Consider the following 25,054-nt stretch of genomic DNA (forward strand, 5'->3'; position numbering starts at 1 on the left):
AAAACAATAGAGACAAAAAGGAGGTGGTTATTCCGCAACAGAGCAGACTCTTCAAAAGTAGATCCCTCTTTTAAGTACACAATATTTATGAGCATGTTACACGTTTCCCCTTTTCCTTGCAAGAAAAAAACTATGAATTCTGATTCAAAATCTTCCGAAACAAGGAGGGAGTGCTTTTGCAAGGAAGTGTTGTTAAGCAGCAAGGACATATCCATTCAAAAGTTTCGTTCCTATTTGATGCTACTGCTACTTGCATTGTGTTTGGAAATACTACGCCTCCGTTTTGAGTTGTCCATCTGGGAAGCATCATAAAAGTAGATACCCACGGAACTGTGCACATGAAACAGCCGAAATACTCGATCGGTCGAGCTTTTAAGCGTCTCTTTCCTCATCTCAATCAAAAGCTCTTTTCCAAATAATCACACCCCAAAAGGATTGGAGAATGTTTGGGAGTAATGAACCCTTCCGCTTCAGTACTAATGTTGTGAAGGTGCCCAGCTGGAATAATGTATGGCCCTGGCCCATCGCATCATCGACATAGGCAACAGTCTAGCTCCCACTTGACTGTAAACAAATAATGGCGGGCCACAGGGAGATAAAAGGCCAGAGAGGCAAGGGGGCTTTTGTCTGATTATATTTACCTACCTCCTGCGCTTTATATTTATCCTCTGATGGAGCTATGCATTGGATGTCACTACCAAACCCACTAACTGGGCATCGCGCCTGTCCTGGCCAGACAATTGAGAAGAGCGCGTTCTCCAGTAAAAAGAAGATTAGAAAAAAAATACATCTATTGACTTGCATGTATTTGTCAAACGGATTCTGCAACGCGCGTATCCGAGGGAGCATGAGAGGCCGGATGTTTGGTCTTCATCCCAAGGTAGAAGAGATCGGGAAAAAACCTCAACAACTTCAAACCAAAAATAAATTACAGAAATACAGAAAGTTGGCTCACATCTCCAAAAAACTTTTTAGTTTTCTGAGCCCTCCCCACTTTTCTACGACCGAGATTGGAGAAAACTTTTGGGGATGAGCTTACATCACAAATGAAACTGCGGAGTTCCTTGTCTTTCGATGCACAAAAATGCTGCTCCTGTGAGAAGAAAATCCAGCCGAATTTGCTGAATTATTAAGAGAAGCAGCAAGCAGGCTCGCGATTTACCTTCTCTATGTTTGCAAATAATCCCAGGTCTTTTAAATTCATTCCTCCTTCCCGTAGAACAGAAATTAACCAAGTATCAATGTTTAAGAGAGTTTAACAATAATAAGGAAATAACTTAAGCATAACAATTTTGTTTGGTGTTTGCAAGGTTCGGCTGGCTCATATTTCTTGCTTCTTCCTTTTTTTTTTTTGAATTTGGGTCTTGAAAAAAATGCACTTGGGTCAAAACGCTATAAAGACTGGCCTTGTAAGGGCTTGTTTTTCTTCATGATGAATCTGTCTAAAAAGATTGAGATGGATTCGTAAAACACTAGTATATGAATCTACTCCTAAAATATCGCTTCATAAGACATTTGAAATAATTTGTTATGACTATCAAACAAAATCTAAAAGGTCGTTCGACAACATGTACATTTCATAAATATCCTATGATTCTACCCCAACGATTATGATAGATTCAAGAAACTTAGTTGTAGTGTTTTATAAAAAAAAGTATCCCTTCCTCATCCTCAAAGCCAGTGCAGTTTTGAGGAGGTCGTGATCATAAACATGGCAACCCTAACACCACACACTAAGTGCTACAGGCACAACCCTAACACCACACACTTAAGTGCTACAGGCACAGGATAGTTAACAGGTAGCCCACTTATTTTTGTGAGCAGCGGCTGCCTTTTACAAGCGATAGAATGACTTTCATTGGAGAGAGATAAATGAGGGTACAGGATGAAACACCCTTCTCCTCTAGCTAGGCATTGCAGCATGGCAAAAATACCGATCCATTCACCCCAATTTTTTCCACCTTGGCTTTTCCCTGTGTATGCCTGGCGTTGCCGGTCATGGTAGGTTATGACGGTGGAGGATTTCCCTGAAAAATGATTACATGCTAGTCGTTAGATAGGAGTTTTTTGGCTGATGAACACTTGATCACCCAGCCAGCTTGGTGTGGGCACCGTATGTCTTCATCGTATCGTAGGCACACGTAGCTCCACTACTGCTGGCAAGGGAGATGGAGATAATTCTGCTAACATTATCAATAAAATTAGGATGACGTAGTAATTATTACTATGGAAAGTGAGCATGAAAAAGTAAAAGCCATCAGCAAAGGCGTTATAGCAGTAACGACGGAGCCGTTTTACAAAATGAATAGTCATAAAAGTTGTAAAATATATACTTTTGTCAAGGCTATTTGGCCTGCGCGGCACTCCTTCCTAACTCATTCTCAATGTAGTGGAAGCTTTCATCAATCCTATGAGGAGTGCTACGCACTCACACACCATCACCCATGATTATCCCACATGTAGACCATCGGCAAACCGTGACCATGAGACTCTGTCAGAAAATCGTCATTCTTTTAAGCGCCTATCTACTTCTATACGAAACCTGGGTGAGAGTAGACTTTCGTTGGGAGGAAGTCCCCAACCGAAACCAATTGACGACTATATGTCATTAAGCAAGGCGACCAACTATCGCGTTACTCGACGACGGGCATTCACTTACTCACTCCCGCGTGACTCTACGTAGTTGTTGACGCAACATATGCGTCCACCGAAGGAATTACCCCTAATCCACGTGTACTCCCGTGCTCATCCAAACACTAAACGTAGGGAACCCATCTGATTCCCCAACGACGGACTTGCACTTCTAAAATGACTTATTTCCATGATGCACTTATACGCTTCGTCGTTGCACCAACACGCTGCACATTACAAGTGCATTGCTTTATGCTTGGCTTAGTGTTCGATTGGATCCCACATGCTTCCTGAGCAATGCTCAAACTGACCAAGCAGCATCCCATACTGTTGACTTGGCCGGGCCAAACATAGTCGGCCCGCAACATTTTCTCACCACCACAACATTTTCTCACCACCAAATCGTCACTGTCCTTAGTGACTTACCCTAGGTGAGAGAAATTCTGCAGCCATCCCCTTCATTTCCTTCAATTGAGCCGACATTCATTGGACTGACGCACCCGCCACATCGCGGCTACCTGCCTTATCGAGTGTTTTGCCTCTAGTCCAACCTTAGTTTATTCTCATTTTTCTGTCATTGTTTGCACTTTTCCTTAATAAAATCCGAAATATATCTGACGACCATTAAGTCTCAAATTCCCAAGATGTGTTGCCAACCTGCACTCTACATGCTCATTTCCTTGAGTATGTCAACATTAAGGGCCCATGTCCTCCTGGACAATCCTTTTTTTACGTCGGGCCTCTAACTTTATCTGCCTCAGCGAGTGGCTCTCCTGGCCTTTCTGTTCCTGACACCTAGATACCATCTTCGAAACGTGTGATCTTCATCTGACCAACACCAGCGCAGTCACTTGAACCAGTGTCCGACGAACATGCCCAAACTATGGAGCACCAACAACAAACCAACGTTTTTCAAGACCACTTGTTGATTATATTTTTGCAATGTTCTCATCTTTCAAGTTCTTTTCGAGAAATCATTATGCTCTGATACCACTTTGTCATAGACTGACTTTTTCAAGCCTATTTGGCCCACGCGGCACCGAAGGTTTCCCAAGCCTTCGGCCAGCATGTTTCATTATCAATATAGTGGAAGCTTTCATCAATCTCCTGAAACCGTGGACTAGATGAGAAGTGCTACGCACTCGGTACACCATCACCAAGGATTATCCCACATGTAGACCATCGGCAAGCCGTTGTCATGAGACCCTATCAAAACATCGCCATTCCTCCAAGCGTCTATCTACTTCCATACGAAACCTGGATGTGGGTAGACTTCCTTTTAGAGGAAGTCCCAAGCTGTAGCCAGTTCACGACTACATGTTATTAAGCAAAGCATCCGACCATCACCCTACTCGACGATGAGCATCTACTTACTCGCCCCCGCGTGCAGTTGTGGACGCAACATATGTGTTCACTAGGAGAATTGCCCCTAACCCACACGCACCCCATGCTCATCCAAATGCTATGCATGGGGAACTCATCCGATTCACTAACGATGAACTTGTACTTTCAAAGGGACTGATGACCATGATGCTGCACCACTACGCTGCACATTCCAAGTGTATTGATTTTTGTTTGACTTAGCGTTCGATTGGATCCCGCATGCTTCCCGAGCAATGCCCAAACTGACCAAGCAGCATCCCATACTACAAAATCAATGAGTGGATTTATGTTAATGAGAAAATAAACAAGTCATCTGCACGATTGATTCTTTATTCAAGGGGTCAATAAAGGCGTTGGGTGGTAAAAAAACACGTTTTTTTTATCTCAGTTTTTTAATTTTTTTCAATAGTAATAGGCTTGCACTCGGGCATTATTAAAGGGTAGACTAAGCATGTCGCAGTTTTGAATCTTTTGAGGGCCAAAAGCTCCTGGTTTTCAATTCTCTCTTTAAGAATTGACAAAACGGAACTGATCTACATGACCTTTTTCTAAAGCATGAACCTAAATTTGAACGATCCAATTGTAACAAGCAAGCTATTCAGAGAACGTTTCAAGAGCACAAATTCTCATAGTTTCCAAGGACTAGTTTCTTGCAAAATCACGAGCAAATTAACAGTTAATGGGTCGTTTGTCATGTCACCCACTGACCGACCATTTCCAATAGAAGAAGCTAGAGGTTAAATTTGCTTGACAAAAGGTCGCTTTGAGTGGCGACTGACCTCAAATGGAATGACATACCAGTTCTGCTACAATCCTCTGAAGGGTTGTTTGCTTACGAAGTTTAACGTGGGTGTCGGACAGAGAAGAGCCTGCCGAAGCTCTTGAACAAGTGCAGCGGGAGTGCATGGCCACAACCGATTGGCTTGATGGGAGTGCACTCATCATCAGCTACCCTTAAACGGGCCAGCTTACGGAGACGGGCGTTCTCTCTCCGTCAAAACCGGGGCGGGAGGGGAGGGGGTCCATTACTGGCGGCTCCGCCGGGCCGCCAGGCTCAGCAGAGCGCAGAAACCACCACCGACGACGTAGCGAAACCATGGGACATCGAGCGGAAACCGCCGGCCCCTGCCCACGATACAAGATGCGGGAGGGCCTTGATTGGCCCTCGCTCCGATGCCACGTCATTGGCCTGCGGCCCTTCGACGATCTCGATGCCCCTCTGCCCATCGCTCCACCCTCCCCCATGCTGGTTGCCGCTGCTGTTGGGTGTCCACCTTTATATACGGACTCACTCTCTTTTCCCCTCATCCCCGTCTTCTTCTCTGAGTCTCACATCCTCGCTCACTTTTCCTTTCCATTTCGGTGCTTAATCGCTCTCGCTCAGGATGTCTGCATACCGCGGGAAGTACGCCGGTACGTCCCTATACCCCGCTCTCTCTCTCGCTCGTTTTTACTTTACCTTTCTCTCTTTTTATCCTGGAGTTGTTCGATTCAGTTCTTCTGAATCTAGTGATTGCTGATCGATCTGCCTGTCCTCACTCTAGCTTCTCGTGAGTTGCTGCTTGACGAGCTTATTGGGTTTCATCTAATTCATGGCCCCCTTTTTATTTGGTTTCAGATGAGCTCATTGCCAACGCGGCCTACATTGGCACCCCAGGAAAGGGTATTCTTGCGGCCGACGAGAGCACGGGAACGATCGGCAAGCGGCTTGCCAGCATCAACGTTGAGAACGTCGAGTCGAACCGCCGCGCTCTCCGGGAGCTCCTCTTCTGCACCCCCGGCGCACTCCAGTACCTGAGCGGCGTCATCCTCTTCGAGGAGACTCTCTACCAGAAGACCGCCTCGGGCAAGCCCTTCGTCGAGGTCCTCAAGGAAGGCGGAGTCCTCCCTGGCATCAAGGTCGACAAGGGCACCGTCGAGCTCGCCGGCACAAACGGCGAGACCACCACTCAGGGCCTCGACGGCCTCGGCAAGAGGTGTGCCGAGTACTACAAGGCCGGCGCTCGCTTCGCCAAGTGGAGGGCCGTTCTCAAGATCGGACCCAATGAGCCCTCTGAGCTTGCCATTCAGGAGAACGCTAATGGCCTTGCTCGCTACGCCATGATCTGCCAGGAGAATGGCCTTGTTCCCATCGTCGAGCCTGAGATCCTGGTCGACGGTGCTCACGACATCGACCGCTGCGCTGACGTGACCGAGCGCGTCCTCGCCGCCTGCTACAAGGCGCTGAACGACCACCATGTCCTCCTCGAGGGCTCCCTCCTCAAGCCCAACATGGTCACCCCGGGCTCCGACGCACCCAAGGTTTCGCCGCAGATGGTGGCTGAATACACCGTCCGAGCACTCCAGAGAACCGTCCCTGCCGCTGTCCCCGCCATCGTCTTCCTCTCAGGTGGCCAAAGCGAGGAAGAGGCCACCCTCAACCTGAACGCCATGAACCAGCTCAACACCAAGAAGATGTGGACTTTGTCCTTCTCCTTCGGTAGGGCCCTGCAGCAGAGTACACTCAAGAAGTGGCAGGGGAAGGAGGATAACGTCGAGGCTGCTCAGGCGGCCTTCCTGTCCAGGTGCAAGGCCAACTCGGAGGCGACCTTGGGTGCATATAAGGGCGATGCTGCTTTGGGAGAAGGCGTTTCTGAGAGTCTGCACGTTAAGAACTACAAGTACTAAGAAAGCATGGTAGTCGGGAAGGCAGGGAGAAGATTTTGTCTTCCCGTTTTCCTCTCTTTTCGAGTGTAGGTGGTAGTCGATCATAAGGATGAGGCGGAGCTTGCTTTCCAGGAGGTGCTCTTGTGTGTTTTCCCCTTTTTTTCAGTATTGTAGGGGGAGGATTTTGTTTCTTTTCTATGAGGTTTTGTTTGATGTTGTCGACAAAAAGGCTTCCATGGATTATGAACAAATCTGCGAGTGATGAGTTTTTGTTGGACTTTGTGATTAATGAAGTTGCTTTTGTTTTATTTCCTGTCTTGTTCCTTTCTCCTGTTTCTACGAGACCGCTTCTGTATTTTCCCTCCGCCGTTGCTTAAATGCAGGCTCAGTTCATATTCATTTTTACGTCTTCTTTTATCTTTTTCTTCAGGTTTTGAACTGAAAGGTTTTGAGTTCCTTAGCATCTGTTTGTAATTATTTGACTATAACATGAACATGATTCAGAATTAGCCATTCACAGTAATTAAAGCTATATGTACTTGAACAAAATTGCTAGGACCTAATATGGTTGCCAAACATAACTTCAAAGCCTGAAAGATCCAACAAACCTTAACCAAATGATGCTGCACTTTCGATGCCAAAAAAGGTTAATATACAGTTGTTGAACCAACTCATGAACCAAAAACTGCGAAACCATGGTGTACAGATCAAACTGATGTGAAGCTCGCCAATGTTGACTTTTGGTTGCTCCAAATTCGCAACTCCGTTTTGGGTTAGACGTTTCTTGCCTCTCACAAGGTGAAGTAATCACGCAAGAATTGCAGTGCAGTCCGCTCTAGGCCACGGGACTCTGCCTTCATAGCCTACCAGCCTCTGGAAGAAGAATCAGTATGCCCTCACTGAACGCGGTTTCAGAGCACATGAACCTTGAGCTGTTTACTCTTGGGCACGCAAACAGATAATTTCCATGACTTGCTTTCTACGGTGGTTATCAATTACAGAAGGCGTAAACTAGTCTGTTGTAGAGTGATCAAGAGGACAACTTGCTCAGCAGCAGCGGAGTCAGGCACTTGCAGCATGTGTGTGACTAATCAATCGCTGCAATGCTCAGACGGACTTCCTGAATCAACAACTCTAATACCATTTCCACGCGACATTATCTATATCTACCCAACTCTTTGACAGAATTAAGTAACGACCCCCACCCAAAATATTCATATGCTAATGGTCTCTTGCTCAGATCCTCAAGTGCTGCACAAGCAAGCGCCTGCTCATCTTTGTTGTAGACTGACAGGAACCACACTGGTGGCTGATTCCACTTTAAACTCTCTCTCTCCCCCCAAAACTAGAGTCGAAGAGACACGAGGTAATAAAATATGCACGAAAGGAGAAATCAGAAACCATTAAGCAGAAATCTGGTGTCCCTGAAGTAACAGAAGGAGGTTCCTATCGTGTTTCCACAATTTGACATTTAATGCACGGTATTCTTTGCAAAGTAATCATAAGACATAAAAGTAAGAAGCGTATTATAACCGTAGAGTTAAACAAGTGTAGTCGTCTGGACCCCGTCATCATTCATCCAGAGCTCGCATAGAGACTAAGAAACTAAAGTTGCAGAAACGAAAAATCTACTTACAAGGACATGGAAACGAAAGCATCTCCGTGACAACTGCTAGCTTGGGAACTCAAAACAGCAGCATAGGCAACAGGGTCATTATAACTATAAGAAATGCGACAGCAGATCCAGCTTCCACATGATGCTTACGAGCACCTCCAGAAAATATCTGGTTTTCTGCGTTAAATAAAAGACGGACTCTCGTTATATTTGTGAGGTGCTTCGTGTCCAAAAAGATTAAACATGATCTAAGCAACCATAGTTGATCTCAATCAACAACTGCTTTAGATGAAAAGCGATTTGCATAAATGTACTGTGAAGAAGATGAGGAGGATTGATGGTGAAACGGAAACTTACTGCATCTCTTTGGGTAGCAAATGCATCTGAGCCCTATGCCACAATTTCCGTGGGGCTTCGTGCACTCCTCGCACACATTCGGAAGGTGAGTGGGCACGGTGAAGGAACTTACTTCCCCGAACTTCAGCTCCCAAACCCCGCTTTTTGGTTTCCCCTGCTCCAAAGGGTACTTGCCCAATCCTAAGCTCTCAGCGTCGTAGTCGATTGCTGATACATGAAAGACGCCTTTGTCGATAAGGACTAGATAGAGGTTCTGGTCGTGGCAGACAAGGACATGTGATGGAGATGAAGAGGAGCAATTCCTTTCAAGAGCAAAGGGGTGCTTCACAGTGAGGTTTCCACACAGCCTTGGCCGACAGAGCTTGCCAACGACTGAAGAAGAAGAAGAAGAAGAAGAAGAGGGGATTAGGAGATGGAGGATGAAGAAGAAGAAGAAGAAGAAGAAGAAGAAGAAGGTTTTGTGTCTGAACATCCTGCTGGGAGGGATGAAGATGTCCTTGATTTAGCACAGGTGCTCTCCCTTTGTTTTGTTTTGTTTTGTTCTTTTCACCGAAAGATTCCGCTATTATTTGTTCCTCTTTTTTTTCTTGCATTATTAAGCCTTTTTTTCGTCTGTTGGCAGACCGCAGCTATACATCTTCGTGTCAAGGTTTGAGTGCCACCGAAAAGCTGCTTAGGCTGATGATTAGCGGCACCATAGCAAGAGGAACGCCCCGTAAAAAGTGCTACGTGAAACGGTTAGCCACCCAAGTAAAAAGCCCCTCTCCCACAAGCGACGATTCTCACAGGGTCCCTGTAGTGGTGCCTTCCATGGATGCAAGTTGTCAGATGTGGATGGGCATTGGGGCAGTGTGCAACCACCAACAGCTTCCACTTCTTTTTGGCTCCTCGAAGTGGAAAAACATGTCATTTTGTTTTAATTAATAATTTATGCAGGAAATTGACAATTGGTGCTCTCTCTCTCTCTTTCTATATATATATATATATATATATATATATATATATATATATATATATATATATAACTGTTGATGTTTGAACCTTGGTTAGAAGCTCATCATAGACATGTCATTTGTTTCCATTTATTCACAGGTAACGTCATCTTAGTTGATAAATTTCAAACTTTATAAACTAATTGGACAACTTAAGAGAGTTAAGATGGATGAATCTGTCAGTAGCAAGAAAGCAAAGATGAATTACTAGTAAAGCCAGTAATAATCGTGAACCTTCGTCGTTTCTTTTTCCCTTATCAGTAGTTTATTAATTCGTTGTCAATCTTACGTAGCAAAAAACATAACTGAATGTATTCGTTTAGCAGTTGATGGCTTAGATACTTGCATCAATGACGTTCTTGAAGTGAAACCTTTTGGGTTAGGTGAAACTAACCCCCTCACCATGGTAACTGCAAATGGAAGAGATATTAGTTGTGGGTGTGCTTGCATGTTGTCTCAAAACAAGTGAAAGACAAAAATTCCCTCCTTGCTAAGCTCCCTCTTTCCACAGGCGGTCATGGATTAGACGGACAGGTTTTTCTTGACTGAAGAATAAAACAGATGTTCTTCTCAAGAAGTAACGAAAAAAATGGTAGTTTGCAGGTGTTCCAGAAATTGTCAAAAAGGAGATTCGAGTATAGTAGATATCCTCTGCTTGAGTGCTCCCATTTTCACCAGCAGAGTTCTCTTTTTTAGCCTGCGCAAATGAAGACCTAAAAAAAGCATATAAGAGAGAAGAACTCATTAGCGTAGGGTTCATAACTCTCGGGCCATAAGCAGCAGAAAGGACTGTGTCACTCAGCGTGACCTTCCCAACGTGAAACACCAGCAGAATGACTACATGCGTCCACCGAGCCAGCCACCTACTCCAAACTCCGCTGTCCATGTAAAGAGATATTTATGGCAAGTGAAGACCCACTACCAGAAACAATCTGGATCAGAAGAAGATGCCCTTTTGCATGTTCCTAAGCTGTGGACTGCACAATTCTGCGCAGTGGTCGTTATTGGTTCATGAGATCATGCAAGAGTGCCCCCTTCAGTATGCAATAATTCTCAGAAAGAGTCTTAAATTCCATTGTATTGACAAATATTTAGATGTTGGGACTAATGCAAAATGATATTGACAAATATTTAGATGTTGGGACTAATGCAAATGTGTCGGATAAGGATTTACGCGACACCGTTGAATTGATATGCTGCAGAGGAAAGTGATAGAAGCCCTTGTATCGTTTCTTGCTCATTTTATTTGCCAATGCTACTGAGTTTCCTTTATTCAAATGGCTGAGGCAACTAAGCTTGCAATTGCAACCATATAAAAGTTCTCATGTTTGAGAAAGCCTGGGAATCAGATCCCTTTCAAACCAATCATGCATTGCGGTTACATCAATGGCCCACCTTCTTTAGTAAGTCGGCCCAAAATTTTCCAGGTAGCTGTGGCTTTTCTCAAGCTTCCAAATAATTGATGGGGTTCCGCTTAGCTATTCCCTGCACCTTTGTTGACTAAACTTTTCTTATCCATTTCAATCTCTTTTTTCATCTAAGAAAGTTATGCATAATGGATATCATGTGTTTCTTTTCTAATTCCCTACTGGTTAACCATGTGTTTCTTTTGAATTTTCTAATTAAAATGACAAGTTAAATGAAATAATTAACTTTAGAAAGACAAAGCATGACATTAAGCCACAGCCAAATGATTAGGTGTGAACTCTGACCTCTGGTGATATGACATCATCATATGGATATGAAAAAAGATAAAATATCTAGGCACACACGCACCTACAACTGGACATAATCAATACCAACTGATAGTAGCTGAGCGTGGATTCGATCATCTAACCACACTCACAGACAAACCCTTCTCTGACTGAATATTGACTGGTATTTGGTTGTTAAATCCAATAGAGGACGTTTGATTCTCGCTATTGGAATACACGAAAAGGAAATGACCTGTTCTTCAGTTCTTGCATGTTCGAGTGCCAAGCCAGCAGTGCCATGGTGTTCCATGCTCTATTTAGCGCCAGTAGGGCACCCGCTCCTCCCACCAAAACGGCGTAATGCCATGTATGCTTACTTTAAGCCCATCTAACTTCTGGCATTGGAGTGAATGCACAGAATTACATGATCAGTAGTGCTTCATCTCATACTAGAACGAAAGGACACGTGAATTAGTACGCGTGCGCAGGCTTCATCAGCTTGGGCCATCTTTTCTTGTCGATTAACGAATCCGCGGTTTTGCAGGAGTAACCTTTGATTCAAAGTTTCAGCTGTGTTGCCGTCACAAGTTCCTGTCGACCATTTAGGTGGCGAATGCTATGGAACTAACCAATTGCCGAAAGGCTGATGCAATCAATCTTTTCTAGATCCTGAACGCCACTTTGAGAAGTAAACTCTCCCAAATCTTTTTAAGGCTGCGGTTGGCTAGAAGTATAAAATATGATTTCCTTTCTTTTTAGTCTTCGTCTGCTCCAGAGCTGGTGAATTGCACCACCAAACGTACCTCTATATCAGAAGTCAATGGTGCCGCTCTTGAATTAATTGATTAACAATGACAAAGCAAGGAGGCGAACAACTACAAAAGTGATCTAAACGCTTACCGTTACGTGAAAATGGAATTGGATTTCTTGAGTTGTCAATTCGTTCTGGTTGAACCACTGTTTAATAATTTGAGTTGTCAATTGCCTCAAAGTTTTTTGTGGAGTTGTTTATCATCAAAAGGAAATCTGAAAATGTTGCCGCCCTCTGAATTATTCATTCTGTAACGGAAACAAGCAATGTCTTATTCCACTTTAAGAGTTGTTGAGGAAAAGGAAAGGGCTTGGAGAACAGAAACGACGCTTTTGTCTTGTCCACTCTTTCTGAGTTGGAAGATGCGCGCTGTCCATCCAAGGAGTGGTAGAAGGCTGAGCAGCAGTCTTGCTAAGCATCACCTTAAAGTAAAAATACCTGCAACATAAAGTTGCCTGCTCTTCGTGGTAGCAGATCAACGAGAGGATACTGAATAAGGCATTGTTTGGTGTGGATAAACACACACAACTTTTCAACTTTGTTGCTCATCCATACTGTGTTTTAATGTTGACTTAAATAAATCACCTTCCAAATTCAGATCTTTCTCGTCGGTTCTAAAAAAAGAAACGGCACTTTCTGTTTGTGGACAGTAAAAGTTTGTCTTATGTGTAATACTGTTAAGCCCGACAATTTTACTGGAGTCCACATGGACCAAGGGTCATCCTCTGAGGACACTTTCTTAGAAAAGAAAAGCATTCGTACTCTGTTGATAGGTGGATTTATATGACCATCATATTTTAGAATGTGGCTAAAAGTTTCATAGTTGTGTGCGGCTGGTGCCGATCTCCTTTTCCAATAATGCTACTGGCCGTCGCAGGATTGAAGCAACAGAACATGGTCACATAGCATACAAACCCGCATAGCATAAAGCGTATAGATAATGTGGTAAGTGCCGGCATCCGTCAATAACTTGTTGGATAATGACAGTCTGCCTAGTGTCCACCAAGATGTCACCCATCTTCATTCTCTTTCAGTACAGTAAAATGGGTCTCAGTTTCGTGCAACAATGGATCCTTATTCGCCGAACAACTGACTAGAATGATGATGGCTTTGAAGGAAAAAAGATTAGCAGCAGAAAGTAGGCAAAATTAAGATCGAACTATCTGCAATGTAAAGGTCAATTCTGAGCAGTTCCAAAAGGATGGCTAGTTTAAAAGCCAAAATGTTAGAAGGACGAGCACCATTAAATTCGAGCAAGATCAGTCAATCTTTTTTTGTTCTTGACTACCCATTTTAGTTCAGTTAAACGTTCATTAAGAAACTCAAATCTATGTTGTCAGCGTGGGCCTGTTGCTGCAGATCACACTGGCCAGTAGCCAAACGAACCCCTTATGTGGATCCTCGTGCTCCCTTTTTCTGTGTTTTTCTTATTTTTATTTTACTGTGCTATAGTACCTGTCTATTTTTTAGTAGTTATCTAGTCATAATTCTGATGAGTTCATTCCTTATGTATGACTCGATGTTAGAATTGGTAACGCAGATTTGCTAACTACGTTAAAAATAAAAACGCAAACGCCTGTTTGCTATCGTAGAAGAATGGTGGTCCCTTCTGTACCTCCCCAATGACCAAGAAGAACTTCACAAGCTTTATGCATTGGACACTTGTCAGCCACACTACCAATGGAGAGATTTAGAGGATTTTTCACCTATAAAATAAGAAGAATGATGCGTGGCTTTGTTTGCTCAGGTTGTAAGTCAATAACAGGAGGAAGAAAAGAAAGGAAAGGAAATCTGCACTTGAAGGAGACTTCTAAAGTGCCCATTCCCCACTAAAACTACCAGAGACTTTTGTTACTCACAGTTCAGACTTGACAGGACTGCCGCTCATACAAACGGTTATGGATAATTCCCACCACATAGAAAGGGATTGAAAAGGAAAAAGAAGAACGCCGCTCTATATAAAGCTTCCCACGATCAATTCAACCCAAAAAGTAGCACTCATGTAATTGACAAATTCGTGTCTTGAGATCACGAAATTGGGAAGAACAAACAGCAAGCTAAATTTCAGATGGTGAGGGTCGTTTTCCTTATGCCAAGGACCATTTTTGGCATAAACGATGCAATTATGCACGGTTCAGGCAAGTTCGAAATAGAAAACCATTGCAGTAGGTTGCAGCTAAAGGAGTCGTAGGTGTCTGAAGAATGCTGGACCATTACTTTTTCTCAAATCAAGCACTCTTGTTCCTCTGATGATTAGTATCTTCTTTTCCAGAATGAAAGCTCTGTATGAGGTCAGAGCAACTGCCGACAGGAAGCTGAACGCCTTATTAAGGAAAAGAGAACGCTAAAAATTCAATATATGTACAAAGGATTGCATCAACAAGCACATGGTCAACATATGCAGATCTCAATTCCATTTCTAGATTTCTCATTCTTCGCCCGTTTTGGATCAATATCTGGTTGATCTCAAGAAACTGGGATGCATCATGTAGAAGGAAGTGCGGCTTGTTTGGCAGAATCAATCAAGTTGCTGAGAGGGGGATGGTCTGACAAGGTTTCTCGCTTCGAGGTCATCTCCAGGTGGTCCTTTTTCTGTGCCACCATTAGCGACTGTAGAAGAGATCATCTCTCCTACATCTTCAAGGTCAGGCACAAAAGGGTCCTCTTGAATTGATTCCATTCTAAGACTGTCCATCCTCCTTGCAGAAAAGCCAGGACTACCATGTAGGCAATTGTATGACCGTGCAGCCACTGTATCTGGGCTACGTGAGGAACGAAAAGCAGGGCTAAACAAGGGCTGCAAAAGACGCTTTCTATCTGGAGAATCCCGTAAGGATATTCGACAAACTGGGCAAGTAGAATGCTGCTGCAGCCATATATCTATGCAGGTGATATGAAAAGCATGGCCACAGTAAGGAAGAATGCGGAGCATATCTTTATCTTGGTATTCTCCCAGACATACGGTGCACCTGGAAAAGAAATAAACTAGGATTATGATCTGTGAAGTAAGAAATTCTAAGATACCAAATGGTGGAAATTCTCCTTTTCATTCTTTATTCATTATTTTTACCTTTTGTCCTGTTTCTAACAATCTATTGCAGAGGCATCTATCTATTATCTACAAGTGCAATAAGAGAAATGAGAGTAACATGCAAACTATATATACTGATGAATTTTCCGAGGAAAATATTTTTGAGTATCTGATGCTCATGCATGCACAACACACACGTCACTACTGGTTTACAAGAATATCACCTGAGTGGGCTGAATCTGGTAGTTGGTCACAAAGCAAATCAAATAATGAATTCCCCTACCTTGTATGAGCGTCCCATAAAATACATGGTTCCTACATATTCAGTCTATCTGGTCACTGTCAGCAGGGAGGATATTGCAACAACATGTCTAGGTTACAAAAAAGAAAGAAAACCGCCAGTGTTACCAAAGTTTTTGACACTTCACAACCATTCCAATTGAGCGAGTTAGAATCAGAATGAACAGAAGATGTGCATAGTCCATTTCTTAAGCCTTCATGATCCTTGCAATCTGAGACTCAGTTAAGGCTTAATAATTGGAGAACGCCCAACCGAAAAGGTACTTCAACAGGAAGCTTTCTCAGTGTCACTCCCTTGATGTAGGTTATAGCATCGTTGGACTTCAACAGGAATAGTTCCTTTTTAAAAAGACAACCTAAATTTTGTGATTGCACCACATGCTTAGCGCAGTTGTATCTGACATTTGAAACATGGCATGCTTATCATGAAACTTACATGAAAGAACTAAAATTAACAAACTCCAGCCTCCCTCGGTTGCATGTTTATGGTGGTTCATCAGTTTCCTTCAAAAGCCTGATCGGTCTTTTCTTCAGTATTTGGGCACATTGTGTATATAATTTTATGATTGCACCACACGTTTAGCCAAATTGTGTCCGACATTTGAAACAAGGCATGCTTATCAAGACAATTACATCAAGGAACTAAAGATAGCAAACTCAAGCCTCAACTAAGGCGCATTTTTATGGTGGGTCATTAGTTTTCTGCAAAAGCCTGACCTGTCTTTTCTTCAGTACTCGGGCACATTGTGTATATACTCATTAGCTCATAATTTTCAACAAGTGTAGATGGTGTGTTTGACTACTAGTGCCACCTCCACATGCGAAAAGTATTTCTGGGACATGCAATCAATCATTTATCATCAACCATTCAATTGATTTTTCCTAAAAGTATTTACTTTCTCATCTTCCTCTTCTTCATTAAGTTTTATTGGGCGAAGTTCAGGAGCAGCGTGCATAAAATATTTCTAGGACAACAAACAACATCAGCAGATCAATTCTTCTCAAGTTATCCTGTATGACAGCTTTCTGTTCACGTCTGTGCGTAATTCGGAATATAATAGCCATTCTGAAGCCATTTCGATGTCGACTGAAACGGCCAAATAAAAGATGCCATCAACGAAAACAAGAATTAACTTCGAAAAGGAATCACCGACTGTGGGCAAAAATACATTGAACTGAACGGTTAGTGAAAGAAATGACATCCAACACGATGCAGCAGAGAAGATTTCGCAACTGAAACACCAATTTTCTTAGTTCTGTTTTCCTGTTTGCTTTATGTAAATGAAATTCAGCTAACAAAAATATTTTCCTCAACGACTGGCTAGTATCAGATGAATGCAGGAAGTAAAAAAAATTAACCACAATTTCTTGCAACAAAGAAGCAGAATTTCTGAAGCTGCCACATGAACTTGACTGACCCATTAGTAAGTTAAAAAGCCATAAAAAAAAGTATGTCTGTTGTGAGACTTACTGGGAATCTTCACCGGAAGAAAAGAATTCATCACTGAATTTTTTCGTCGGAAAGCTCGATAGTAGCACCGGTTCAAGCCCATGAATTCCACGCTCTAGCTGTTGCACGAACAATTGCGTATGATTCAACAACATCGTGAGTCAGAATAAAAAAGTGTTAAAACTTAATGTCACAGTGATACATGAAATTCCCCTCCACCAGAAAGAAAAGGAGACCCAGATTAATAGAGGAAGACAGGGACAAAGCCTGGGAAACCAGAATCAGTACACATCCTCATCCCTCACATAGGTTTTAAATTTTCATTTTTGAATACCTTGAAAAAATTTCAAGGTTGCGTTCAAACAATTAGATTTCGCATCCAGAAGTTGCCCAACACGGTCACATGCCCGCCAAAAGACAAGGATTATCTCTGGAAAGTTTCAGAAAGGAATCAACCCCAAATCCTAACTAGAAATAGGAAGGATCAAATAACACAAGCAATAAAAAAAAACTGAAAGGGGGAATGGTCAGGCACACTGTAGCAGCATGCGTACAATTGTCCTTCCAGTAGACTCTCGAATGGGAAATGGTGGAGCTAGAATTATAGAACTAGCAACATTAATCAAGACAAAAAATTTGGATTGAATGTTTGCACGAAAAAACTAACACAACTTTGGGGAAAGGCGACAGAGAAACAGAGAGAGAGAAAAAAAAAAAGGCAAAGTACGAGAGAGATACCATGCCTAGATCAGATCGGATGGTTGCAGGAAAGGCCCTCCTGGACGCTGTAAGTTGTATCCTTGCACAGACTAGTCTAGTGCAAACAAACACTATAAACATGGTGCTCACAGCAAATCCTATGACAGTCATGACCAAATTTACGCCAGAACCAATCATGCTGCCGCCTCCCGCCTTCCCTAAACTCTCACAATACCGTAACTTGCATCTTATATACCTCAGGAAAATTAAGAAACTTTAGGGGCCAAATGCCCATCTCCCTCAATCGCCTGAGAAGCCAGGACCAGAAAGGAAAAGGGTGGGAAAATCAGATGGGCTCTGCATTGACGGATGGTGGATAACCAGGAAGACCCATGGAGAAGAAAGACACTATTCAGAGTGGGAAAAGAGATAAATTAAATGGGCCACTTTTTTAATGGGTAGTGTCAGATTTTCTTTTCTGTCTTTCCCCTCTCTTCCAAACATTTCATATTATATATCAAACATTTCTGTTTAATAGACTTGTGGAGATTTTATCCTACGTTTTCGCTTGCAGATTGACGCTATTGGTCTCTGTCTCTCTCTCTCTCTTTGGTGGCACCAAAATTTTCTTCCTAGATCCGTCCTTATCTGAAAGAAATAACGCTTCCTTAGCAAGTACCGCAATTACAATTTTCTCATTTCTTGGAAAATGAATTTCACATACATCATGCCCAGTCCAGTTGCCAGAGTTGATGGTTCCTTTGGATTTTCGAGCTTTTTGAAGCAAGCAACCTGTTAAAAGAAGGCCTGCGGAAAAGTAGGCAGATAGATAGGTGACGAGGAACATAAATGCCAAGAGTCCATGCGACAGCGACCCGATCCATTATCTTGGTTTGGTGACGCTCCTGCTTCGGCGAAAAGTCTCTCGAACCGAGTGTACAATACGTCCTTTGGTAAGAAAAAAAACACTTGCCCTGCTTCCGCCCGTGTGCGTGGTGCAGTAACTTCACCTTCTAAATTGTCACCATCTTTTCATTGCATGCTCAATTGGGTCACCTAATTGGAACCAAGAAGCTGTTGAATCGCAAAAAATGTCTCGCTCTATGCAATCCATGAACTTTTAAAGTATGGCAGCAAAGGTATTCATTTTGTTCCGAATTTTTTGCTCTTCATATGGGAAAGAGCATCTGACATTGACTGAATTTTTTGACAAGTGAAGCTAACGTCATGTCTAACTCCGTAAATGGAAAAAAAAAAGGAAAAACTCAGTAAAGAATGGTTTTCACTTTCCTCTGTTATTGGAAAGTATGAAAAAGCTAACTTCTTCCAACAACAGTTCTACCATTTTCGCCGATGAAACAAAGATGTCCGGCTTGCCTTTACAAGTAAGCCCATGTAAGCTAACTTCTTCCAACAACAGTTCTACCATTTTCGCCGATGAAACAAAGATGTCCGGCTTGCCTTTACAAGTAAGCCCATGTTGGGACATAGCAGTAATATATATGACCGCTGAGGAAATCAGTATTACCGTGCGTGAATGAAGTCTTACTTTATAAGCTTCCCCTCCCCTCCCCTCCCCTCCCCTCCTCAAGAAAGGAAATGAAAAAAAGTTCAAACAACAAAGTATCATGAACAGCGGCCTAGTTGAAGTTTGCAAAGCAAAGCTGGGCCTAAGCATGCATTAACCAGATTATCCAAGAGACGCACTGTTGGCCTACTTACTAACTTTTCCCAAATAAAAATCATCAAGTCTAACTTAGAGAGAGAGAGAGAGAAAGAGGGGTGGATCTCTCTCTCTCTCTCTCTCTCTCTCACGTACACAGAAGCACACATGCACAAAACTAACTAGCGTGGTGAACTTATGTATTTGGACAGAAATCGGAGTCGATTATATGGACAGACAACAAAGTACATGTTTAACCAAGCATAGAACTACTGAGCTTATTGGCCTTTATTAAAAAAAAAAAAAAAAATGCTGCCGGTACTATATTTTTCAGGACTTTGACATGTTTTCTTTGTTTCCACTGTTGCTGCTTTTGTATTTATAGAGTCTATGAGAGGTGCTGCTACGCCATTTTAATCAAAAGTTTAAAAAGTGTGGAAACACCCATTTTAATTTCGCATAAGATTAGTCCAAGTGTCAATACCTTCATAATCAATCTTACTTGCAGGACTTTTATGGTATAACTAAGCATAGCTCTTTGGATATTTTTGTCGGTAGACAGAGAGATTATATCTAATCAAGGATAAAGACGTATGATCGTCTTATACATATATATAGGTGGGGAGTGGGGCGCCTCATCGCTTGCCAACCATTTGGATAAGCTCAACAAAGGCCAAGCAGTTGCTTCTCAGCAGAAGCACAAAATTTAAGCAAAGCTCACAGACGAGACAGCCTTTCAAAAGTGCATGCCCCTCTTTTTGTAACACCACTTTTTCCTTCATCTTTCTCAAGAACAAGTGCCAAATCTGCTTGAATTAATGGCAAAAGAGCACAAATATGGGCGGCATCTCTTTTGCAAGTATGGCTGCTTCATCAGCATTTCACTTTCCTGCGTAAATCGAAAGGTGCTGTCAATACAATAAGGAAAGGCTCCCCTTTTATCGCCTGCTGTTGGACATGAATCAAAGATTGCCAAGCTCAAAGCTCATGGGTGTCGCTCTTTTAGTCAAATTAAATTGTACTTGTCCTACTTGGAGAGGAATAGCTGCTTCAAAGAGGTTAAATAATTTACTAATGCTGCTGTCAAACATTTCCCACTATGTATCTCGTTCAAGAAAAAGTAATAGCTTGGTTTTTATTTTATGACCAATAAAGGAGACGCAAATCTCCTGTGAGCAACATCAGCTAGAACAAGATAGAGATAGAAATGTGTCGGCTAAAGGGCATTAATTTTAAAAAATCCTAAACCTCTCAAATACATTACAAAATGATTGAGGGGAGGACACTATAATGTAAATAAGTACATGCTTGAGAAATACCTTATATATAAATAGGGTCAGCCAGTTATGTAAACCAACAATATTTATCGGACTGTATTTGCAACTGCCCACGGAAGCTCACATGTGCCTCCGATATATATATATATATATATATATATATATATAAGCTCGCTTATATAGATTATAGCTGAACAAAAGTGTCCACAACCACATGAATAGACAAATAAAGGCGTGCGTTTCCATCACTGGTTGGTTCGCCAACGTTTTTTCTTTTATTAATGTGGTCGTGTAGGGGACGGGTTAGGTGGGCGGAATGGGAAAGGAAAAATGAAATCCTCGGAAAGAATGCTTATAAAGGAAGAGACGAATAAGAGCAAGAAGGATACATTAATATTTGTACTGAATAGATCATTCAAGCGACACATAGATCAGGTGGAAGTAGCTCGATCAGTACTTGCTTTTCTTTTTCTTTTTGTTGGTGATGACTAAAAAGCTAGCTAATGGCAACTACGCACAAGGCAAATATGAATGGACTTCCACCACCGATTTTGGGCAAGCATGCAGTAAACTTTGTTGGGCAGTTTCTCACTTTAATATACTTTTATGGAGTTCTGGCCCGTCTACACCAGAAGTAATCAAATTAAAAGAACGAGCTGCCAGCCCGGTCCGTATCTGTCTATGTGACAAGATTTCCATTTGCCTTAATGTCTGTATCCGCACTCGCGATTCTCATTTCTAGACTTTTATACGTGCAAAAGGAATAACCTTAGACTAAGGGAGGTTTGATTTTAAATCTATAAATCTCAAATACTGGAAAATACAAGATAAGATTAGACCAAAGGTAATCGGACAGTCTCATATTGTCTCAACAATAACGCATGTCCCAATCATAAAAATAGAAAAAAAAAATCCTGCTGATACTTTTTCTTTCTCATGTGGATTTGTTGTGATTATGAAACTACTAGCATAAGCTCGGTTGCATATTTGGAGCAGCGTTATAAAAAGAGAGGTCAAAATGGGTCCGAACTAGCTGATTCGATTTGAATGGTCCCTTTCGGTTCGATACCTGCGGCCAATTTGACGATATTCATATTCAGAAATCGGCCAACTTTTTTGCAGAATCGCTTCCATTTCCTTCATACCGCCCGCTTGACAACTAATTACAAGCCAACTGAGGAGAGAAGCCAACGATGAGAACCTCTTTCAAATTAAGTTGAGAAGTCGCATATATTTCCTACGTACTTTTCTTTCTTTCTTTTCAGAGTTTTAAATTATTAAAGTATATTTTAATTAATCATTTCAGAACGGGCGAGAATATTCGTGCCAGTGCAGCATCATGTTAGCGTGTCCTCTGTCATGCTTCGATACATAAGCAAGAGGAGAAGCTTACTGGAACAGCTCCTCTGGGGGCTGAGCCATTTGTTCATCTCCATCTCCAGTCATCAGCATTCGTGGCAAACATGCAGCAGTACCATGAACGCCAAATCTTGTTTGTTAAAGAGTACACTAGAAGGAGGGCCTTAAGCATGTGTAGGTGTCTGATAAGTTTCCTTTGCCATATGCTTCTCTCAGTAACCAGCGCTCTCTCCCGCTCTGCGCTGTAGACGGAGCAGTCGATCGGTGAAGAGAAAGATACCAACATATCGATAATGGTTCAAGAAGATTTGTTCAGGTCCAAGGAACGGCAGCCTCGAGTTCTACTGCTACCGTGGCTAGCATACGGCCACATCTCCCCCTTCTTGGAGCTGGCCAGGCATCTTTCTTGCAGAGGCTTCACAACCTACCTCTGTTCCACCCATACCAATCTCTCCTCCATAAAAGAAAAGCTTCGACAGAGGAGCTATTCGAGCATCAAAACAGTAGAACTCCAACTACCGTCGATTCCTGAACTCCCTCCAAAATTCCAAGCAACGTCGTCTCTCCCATCACACCTAATGCCTCTGCTTAAGAAGGCCTTTGATTTATCCAAGCCTGCTTTTATAGACATCCTACAGGCTCTGAACCCAGACTTTGTTATTTATGACTTCCTCCAACCATGGGCTCCCTTGGCGGCTTCACAACTGGGCATCCCCGCCGTGCTCTTCTTATCAACTAGTGCTATTTGCTTTTCTTATGGCCGTTCCAGGCATGAAGGACACGACCAAAACGTCTCCCCTTTCAAAACCATTCATTTCCTTGAGCATGAAGTAGAGAACAACAATAGAATGCTCCGCAGTGAAGCGAACGGCATCAGGGACGTAGACAGAGTTAATCAATGCGTCGATCAGTCTGAAGATGTGATCTTCATAAGAAGCTCCAGAGAGATTGAAAGAAAGTTTGTCGATTATCTTCCGCTCGTAACCGGTAAAAGGGTGATCACAGTAGGCAGTCTGCTTAATCAAGAGGCAAGCGACCACTCTGCATCACTGCCATGCAAGTTCACAAGTTGGCTTGGAACAAAGAGGAGCTCTTCTGTGGTTTTTGTTTCATTTGGTACAGAATATTTCATGTCAAAGGAAGAAATCACAGAGATCGCACTCGGTCTGGAGCTATCGAGGCAGAACTTCATATGGGCAGTCAGATTTGTATCTGAGGAGGAGGAGGAGGGGATGGAGAGACAACTGCCCGAGGGATTCATGCAGAGAGTTGAGGGGAGAGGAATGGTGGCGAATCAGTGGATCCCACAAATGGAAATACTGAGCCACCCCTCAATTGGAGGCTTTCTGACCCACTGCGGATGGGGGTCCCTGAATGAGGGGATGGGCTGTGGGGTGCCCTTCATTGCTCTGCCCTTGCACTTGGACCAGCCTCTCAATGCAAAGCTGGTGGTAGGGGAGCTGGGCCTTGGGGTGGAGATAGAGAGAGAAAGGGATGGGAGGTTTAGGAGGGAGAAGGTGGCGGAGGGGATCAGGAGGGTGATGGTTGGTGGGGAGGGGGAAAAGATGAGGAGGAAGGCGAAGGAGATGGCTAAGAAGATGAAGGAGAAAGATGATGGGGAGATTGATGTGCTGGTTGGCGAGGTGAGGAAGATGACGAGCGGAAGGGGATGGAAGGAGCGGGGACTGCAGATCAGAGAGATGAAGTAATGATAAAAAAGAGGAAACTAATGATCATGCCTGCCCATTAAGCACTCTTTCTTCCCGATAGCTTTCACCACCTTAATGCCGTGTCGATCTCTATGTATGCGTGTGCGTGGGGTATTAGAACCAAGATTAAAATCTTCATCTGTTCCTCTGTACTCTAGTCTCTTCTAAAGGATATCTGTGGCTCTGGAGTTTTTGATGATTGGTGAAACAAAACCCGGCTCGAATCAATGGGCAGTGTACAATGGATCCAGCTAGCATAGAACTAATCCTTTGGTTTTGGAGAAGTTTATAGCGACTCCCCGCTTGATACTCTTTGGCATTAATTAATTATTGAACGACCAAGCAGCAGCAACAACTTTTGACCATCTTCATATACAACGAGGAGACCCTTCTTTTCTTTATTATTCTAATTTACTAGTTCCTCTCGGCTTCTTACCTTGACTTGGGGCAGCACGGACCGTTCACCAAGATTGAAGGATCGTCTTGCTCTAAAGCACGGGGTCCGGTCGGATGCATGGTCGGCGTCGCTGGTCCATGTTTGACTCTACTTTTTTTTTTGAGGGCGGCGTCTTGGCCCGTCTTTCATTTCTAGTTTTCTGAAAGTCCATGTCGCAATTGGGAGACTTTAATTCACGCTTGAATACTAAAAATTTCTTTAGTTATTTTTACATGTTCTTGCTTCCAAATTAAAACTTGCGACAAAGATAACGTGTCTCATTGGAGGTATACGCGACCGTAAATGAAGTTGAAGTCCTTTCTACAAAATTTGAAGAATTGCTCAGCCACGTTCCACTTAACAAAGGTAATTGTTATATATATATATATATATGTGTGTGTGTGTGAACGACAAGCACCTTCATATTACGTGAATTCATGGATCTTATAAAATCAAGGGGAGGACTAACTCGAGTTCAAATGAATTTCAAGGTGCAGAGTTTACAAATAACGATGTAATACATGCAACTTCCATAAAAAGGATTTGAGATCCTTGCTAGAAATCAAAGAATATTTTAAATGTAAGATCCACCAAAATCTCATACCGCCTCGGGCTTCATATCTAAGGTCTTCATATCTAAGGTTTATGAAACATGCCACAAGGGTGAGAACAAAATTCAATTTTCACTAATAAAAATGTCAAAACCTTCGCTCGATCGAACTAACGCAACTGGCCAAGTCATTGATAGGGAAAAGAAATATGACATAAACCAACTTGCTCAATGAACTGAACCCAATATTAAGTGGAGTTAAGGGCAGCTGCCATTAGGTTAGCTAAGCATGAAATTGAAGGCCATGCATTCATTATTTCATTATTTAGAGACTCAACCTTTAGTGTATCGATTCTACTATGAGTTCTATATTTCTAGCAGCATAGCAGGTCAGAGCACATTTAGTTAAAGATAAAACACATACAATTATGTGTTATGCATGACAAAACAC

At 42.6% G+C, this 25,054-nt stretch overlaps 4 protein-coding genes across 4 annotated transcripts; 2 read left to right on the plus strand and 2 right to left on the minus strand.

Annotated features, from left to right (window-relative positions):
* The first annotated feature begins 4,629 nt into the window (after positions 1-4,629).
* LOC116259263 (fructose-bisphosphate aldolase 1, cytoplasmic) lies at positions 4,630-6,968 on the plus strand. Its single transcript, XM_031636989.2, has 2 exons — positions 4,630-5,427; positions 5,633-6,968. Exons 1-2 carry the CDS (start codon positions 5,400-5,402, stop codon positions 6,679-6,681), a joined length of 1,077 nt encoding a protein of 358 aa, XP_031492849.1. The 5' UTR covers positions 4,630-5,399; the 3' UTR covers positions 6,682-6,968.
* A 1,176-nt stretch (positions 6,969-8,144) lies between these two features.
* Positions 8,145-9,178, minus strand: LOC116259271 (uncharacterized). The gene is made up of 2 exons (XM_031637002.2): positions 8,633-9,178; positions 8,145-8,452 (listed from the first exon to the last, which is right to left on the minus strand). Exons 1-2 carry the CDS (start codon positions 9,102-9,104, stop codon positions 8,346-8,348), a joined length of 579 nt encoding a protein of 192 aa, XP_031492862.1. The 5' UTR covers positions 9,105-9,178; the 3' UTR covers positions 8,145-8,345.
* Positions 9,179-14,084: 4,906 nt separating this feature from the next.
* On the minus strand, positions 14,085-18,225 carry LOC116247296 (RING-H2 finger protein ATL80-like). The gene is made up of 3 exons (XM_031619389.2): positions 17,649-18,225; positions 16,932-17,029; positions 14,085-15,098 (listed from the first exon to the last, which is right to left on the minus strand). The coding sequence occupies exons 1-3, from the start codon at positions 17,805-17,807 to the stop codon at positions 14,648-14,650; spliced, it is 708 nt and encodes a 235-aa protein (XP_031475249.1). The 5' UTR covers positions 17,808-18,225; the 3' UTR covers positions 14,085-14,647.
* Positions 18,226-22,201: 3,976 nt separating this feature from the next.
* Positions 22,202-23,617, plus strand: LOC116257412 (UDP-glucosyltransferase 29-like). Its single transcript, XM_031634173.1, has one exon. The coding sequence runs from the start codon at positions 22,202-22,204 to the stop codon at positions 23,615-23,617; it is 1,416 nt and encodes a 471-aa protein (XP_031490033.1).
* Positions 23,618-25,054: the final 1,437 nt, after the last annotated feature.

Source organism: Nymphaea colorata, chromosome 1 (assembly GCF_008831285.2).
Source record: "Nymphaea colorata isolate Beijing-Zhang1983 chromosome 1, ASM883128v2, whole genome shotgun sequence".
NCBI classification, from domain to species: domain Eukaryota; kingdom Viridiplantae; phylum Streptophyta; class Magnoliopsida; order Nymphaeales; family Nymphaeaceae; genus Nymphaea; species Nymphaea colorata.

Bases quoted from the DNA above. Each gene is read 5' to 3' on its own strand.
- LOC116259271 (XM_031637002.2), bottom strand. From the start codon at position 9,104: ATGTTCAGACACAAAACCTTCTTCTTCTTCTTCTTCTTCTTCTTCTTC. The intron at 8,453-8,632 runs GTAAGTTTCCGT...TATTTAACGCAG, and splicing joins TTGCTACCCAAAGAGATGCA to AAAACCAGATATTTTCTGGA.
- LOC116259263 (XM_031636989.2), top strand. From the start codon at position 5,400: ATGTCTGCATACCGCGGGAAGTACGCCG. The intron at 5,428-5,632 runs GTACGTCCCTAT...ATTTGGTTTCAG, and splicing joins ATACCGCGGGAAGTACGCCG to ATGAGCTCATTGCCAACGCG.
- LOC116247296 (XM_031619389.2), bottom strand. From the start codon at position 17,807: ATGATTGGTTCTGGCGTAAATTTGGTCATGACTGTCATAGGATTTGCT. The intron at 17,030-17,648 runs GTATCTCTCTCG...TTCGTGCAACAG, and splicing joins TCCGATCTGATCTAGGCATG to CTAGAGCGTGGAATTCATGG. The intron at 15,099-16,931 runs GTAAGTCTCACA...TTTCTTTTCCAG, and splicing joins TCTTCCGGTGAAGATTCCCA to GTGCACCGTATGTCTGGGAG.
- LOC116257412 (XM_031634173.1), top strand. From the start codon at position 22,202: ATGGTTCAAGAAGATTTGTTCAGGTCCAAGGAACGGCAGCCTCGAGTT.